This window comes from Camellia sinensis, chromosome 6, assembly GCF_055761805.1.
Source record: "Camellia sinensis isolate YWXY chromosome 6, ASM5576180v1, whole genome shotgun sequence".
Classification (NCBI taxonomy): domain Eukaryota; kingdom Viridiplantae; phylum Streptophyta; class Magnoliopsida; order Ericales; family Theaceae; genus Camellia; species Camellia sinensis.
In genome coordinates, this window is record NC_138966.1 from 182025937 (window position 1) to 182030753 (window position 4817).

At 36.0% G+C, this 4817-nt stretch overlaps 1 protein-coding gene across 1 annotated transcript; it reads right to left on the bottom strand.

The window, feature by feature from the left end:
* Positions 1-1360: 1360 nt before the first annotated feature.
* On the bottom strand, positions 1361-4359 carry LOC145793877 (phosphoglucan phosphatase LSF2, chloroplastic-like; the record flags this gene model as incomplete). The annotated part of the gene is made up of 4 exons (XM_082876766.1): positions 1361-1719; positions 1999-2169; positions 3352-3399; positions 4198-4359. Coding segments are annotated over 4 exons (585 nt in total), but the record flags the coding sequence as incomplete, so codon positions are not given.
* Between the last annotated feature and the right edge of the window lie 458 nt (positions 4360-4817).

Here is a 4817-nt window from a genome sequence, read left to right on the forward strand (position 1 = left end):
ATAAAAATGAAGTGCCTCGAAATGCGCGCACACGGGCACGCAAACCGAGGCGGTGGAAAAATGCAATGTAATGACATGGAAATGACAAATGGGCTTATACCAACATGAGTAAGCCTCAGCCACACTCACATAGGATGCCGGCAGATAAAAATGAAGTGCCTCGAAATGCGTGCACACGGGCACGCAAACCGAGGCGATGGCGGAATGCAATGTAATGACATGAAATGGATGGCAATCATTCTAACAGAATTCCAACAACAAAATATGGGGGGAAAACAGTCCCTAAATGAAGCGAAATGATACCAAACGCAAGGAATTGTCCCGAAATGCAACATTAGGCACCCGAAATGGCCTATAGCTATGCCAAACATGCACAATATGGACATGCAATGCAAAGACAGAAGCTAGACAGTCCCAAAAAAGGCACTTTCACAGTTATAAACATGGCCAAACAGCAAGCATAGGTATGGCAAAAATGGCATGCAAGAATAGGGGCCAAAAGAGGGGTAATGAAGCAAGTGATATAACCAAAACCCAAACTGAAAAATTTCCTTCTACAACACTGAAGAGGGACCAAAAATATGAATATTTACAGTATATGGAAGACCTCAAATCAGTATACAAACATGCTAAAAGTGTGATGCAAAATTAGGCTCAAAAGTGGCTACAACATGAAGTATACAAAATAATCACCAAACAGCCAAAGACCCTTGATAAAACATGTAGAATGGACACTACAAAAAAATTGACTTTTTGCGACGGTAAAATACCGTCGCTAATACTGCTAATGCCGTCGCTAATACTTTTTGCGACGGCAAAATGACTTTTTGCGACGGCAAGAGGGGGGTCGCAACTGCAGGGGTTGCAAAAGAGTTTTTGCGACGGTAAGTGCCGTCGCTAATGTTTTGCGACGGCATTTTTTGCCTTTTTGCGACGGCACCGTGCAGTCGCTAATAACGTTTGAAATGTCTTGACTTTTTTGCGACGGCCCTATTTTACCGTCGCTAAAAATGTTATTTGAGACGGTAAAAAATACCGTCGCCAATAGTCCTTTTTTTTAAAAAAACACTACTTTTTGCGACGGTGTGATGCCGTCGCAAAAAATATAAAAAAATATGAAATTTTTTATTTTTTGCGACAGTGTAATGCCGTCGCAAAAAATATTAAAAAATAATAAAATTTCTATTTAAATAATAAAATTTCTATTTTTTGCGACAGTATAATGTCGTCGCAAAAAGTAAAACCTGTAACAAAATTAATAAAAATATTAAAATTTTCTATTTTTTCCGACGATGGTGCCGTCTCTCTCTCTAAGAGCTGATTATTTACATTCTATTCACAAAAACATCATAACAGAAAATAAAAATAAAAATTTAAATTGATCAAACCATCAAATTCAATATTTTAGAAAGAACAATTAAACTATACATGTTCATAAAAGCATATTTAAATTATAAAATTCACCCAAATCCTAAAAAAAAATAAAATAATAAAATAAAATCTAAAATTCACCAATCAACACATTGGAAGATTCTCAAAGGGCTCCTTTCCCAATTTCCTTTCCCAATTTGATATGCCCTCAAAAGCATGTCCCGGAAGATTCTCAAAGGGCTCCTTCCAAGGATCATTCTCAGCCAAATCATAAGTAGCTCCACGGATTGCACTTTTATTGGGTCCACAAGGTCTCTTTGAAGTAAGCCTATTATATGCCGTGTTCAGCTGTCACAATAAAAAACCAGCCTTAACTAAAATAATATATATATATATATTTATCAGGAATTTAGAACAAGGATTTTTTTTTTTTTAGATAGGGAACAAGGGATTAAGCAGTGAAATAATCACTAAATAACTAAAAAAAGTCATGCTGTACAATGCAAATCAGTTTAAACTTCATTCCAATTACCAGAAGAAGCAAAAGAAAAATAGTGAAACATATCAGCAAATTGATGGAAAACATAAATCAAGCTGGGATAGCATATTGAAGAGTTGAGAGCTTACATCTATGTCACAAAACCAAAACATGTAAGCAATTGCAACAGCAGGAGCTCTCCCCAATCCAGCTGTACAGTGCACATACACTTTTCCTTTTCCCTCTGAAATGGCCCATTCCAAAGATGAAACAGCTTTAGGTAATCCACTTCTCAAGGAATCTGGGTCAAAATCTCTTGCCTTCCAATGCATAACATAAAGATGTTAAGTCAAGTGCCCAAAAGCACCAAAAAGCCTCTCTCTCTCTCTATATATATATATATATTATATTCAACTTGGTGTGTACATAATCTAAACACATGCTTTTAGAGAAATGAAAGGTAGAAGAGAAAGTCAAAAAGATATAGAGGTAAGGTTTATAGTTGGGTAGGTATTTATCTAATGGAAAAAGGTTGGGACCCCCTTTTGGAGGACCCCCTTTTGTTTTTTTGTTTTTCGTTTTTTTTCCCTCCTATCTCTGGCTGACATGTGTCTGTAGGGGATTGTGGGGGTCAAAACAAAAGGGGGCCTGTATCATTTCTATTATCTAATGAGCAAGGTTTGGGGTGTTTTGGCCAGTGATAGGTTGTGGTGGCAGGCAACATGGACAGATTTGTAACGAAAAGTATAGAGTAAGAACAAGAGAGGGAGGGGAGGGAGAAGTTCAAATGGGTAATTTTGTCTTTTTCCATTTTCCATTAAAGACATTCACATTTTCAGTTTAGTTATGAGAGCAGAGGTGGAAGTGTAGGTTTTATAAGGGCAAGGGGGGTACACGTCTTTGGGCAAACTACAAGGGGTAAAATGATTTTTCACCAATTTTGAAATAAGTAATGTGATTTTTCACCACGTTGGTGTTGGATATTTTTTCATGTCAAGAAGTTTCAACATACCAATTATCATCATATGTAGAAGTGATTTCCCAACATTAACAATTTATAAGCAAATAAAACTAACTTATTTGCAAACTAACAAATTTTGAATTGTCATTAGGATTGTTTTATATTATCATAATATTTTTACGAAATCTTCTTAAAATCTATGTAGTTTTTCATGTACGATAATATGTCTCATTATTTTTCCAATTGATAAAATGGTAAAATACATCATGTGACAAATATAAATTTTCCCAAATCTTAGAGGATTGATTATGACAAACATGCAAACTACACTAATCACCATTAAAGATGACAAACACAACCTAAAATTGTTAGCTCCTCTAATTACACTCATTTTAAACATGCCAATACTATTATGAAGTAAGAAAAAAAGTGCTAACACAAACTAATCATAGAAGTTATGTCCAATTGGTTTTCGCATTAGTAAAATAACTATTAAATAAACAGGTGGAAATCAAATAATAGAGAGGATTTGTATACGTACGTGAATGACAAGAACTCGGCAATTCACAAAAGGAATTTTATCCACATTCTACAAAAGAAGGGAGAAAATGGTTACTTATAAAAAAAAGAATAGAGTTCGGATCATCTATCACATATTTTTTTATTATAGACTTCAAGTCTATTTCCCAATACTCAATGTCTCTGTCCTGCTGCAAGTTAAGAATGTAGGCAACATGTTGATAATCTGAAACCAGATTAAGCCTAGAATGACAAAGCAAAAACAACTAAAATTAGCAAATGGTATAGATCTAATACATGTAACTAAGATGAATCAAAGTAAGTGAACATGAATCTGAATAGATTATTCAAGAAATTCACCTCATAACAAAAATGACAAAAACCCAAAATCAATTTGGACTGGAGAAGTGAAACCCACTTGATAAATCAAATTCACCATCGCAATAAAAACAAATAAATAGAATTGAAGATATAAAAAATAAAAAAGAACAGATTTAGAGGGTGAGAAAGAAACAGACCAAGATCGTGGTGATACTCATAAGGGTTTCTCATCATCTTCTTCATAGCAATGTTGTACTCTTCCATTTTGGTTGTGGGATTTTCAGATAACATACATGAAACTTTACTAGATCTAGAGGGAGTCTTAGAAGAAACCACGATGGTATTGGACATAGATTTCACGGTAGCATTGCGCACATCGTTTGGAAGTGGAGAAGGGAAGATTGATGGAGAAACGAAGCTGCTGCCAAGAGATCAAAAACCCCCTATATACACTCACAGATGTATATATATATATATATATATATGTGTGTGTGTGTGTATGAAAACCCCCTATATCCGAAATCCCGACACAGAGAGAGAGAGATACCCTTTGAAATCGGCGGTGAGGGAAGATCGCCGGTGAGGGAGGAGTGGCGGTGAGGGGCGAGCAACCGTCAACGTCGTTTGGAGAGAGAGAGAGAGGGAGGCAGCAGCGGCGGTAAGGGAGGAGGATCGACAGTGAGGTACGAGCGACGGTGAGGGAGGATCGGCACCGTCGTTGTGTGAAAGAGAGAGAGAGGAAGGCGAAACCCTAGATGGAGAGAGAGAGAGAGAGAGAGAGAGAGAGAGAGAGAGAGAGCGAGCAGGAGGAGAGGGACGGCTCTGTTGTGTTTGGGTTGTGTTTGTGTTGTGTGTGTGCTCAAACAAAACCCTACACACACCCACACACCCACAAATGTTATAATTAATAAATTTTTTATTAAAATAAAAAATTATTAAAATAATTTTTATAGTTGATGAATTTTTTTTTTCATTTGGTAAAGTTAAAAATTTATTTGTTTTATATTTATTTTATATTTATTTTAATGAATAAAAAATTATTATTTTTTTTTTATTTGGTAAAAGTAGGAATAATATTTTCCATTAACAGCGGGAGGAGAGAGAGAGGGAGGCAGCAGCGGCGGTAAGGGAGGAACAGATTAGGGATTTTTGGGTTTGAGAGATTGG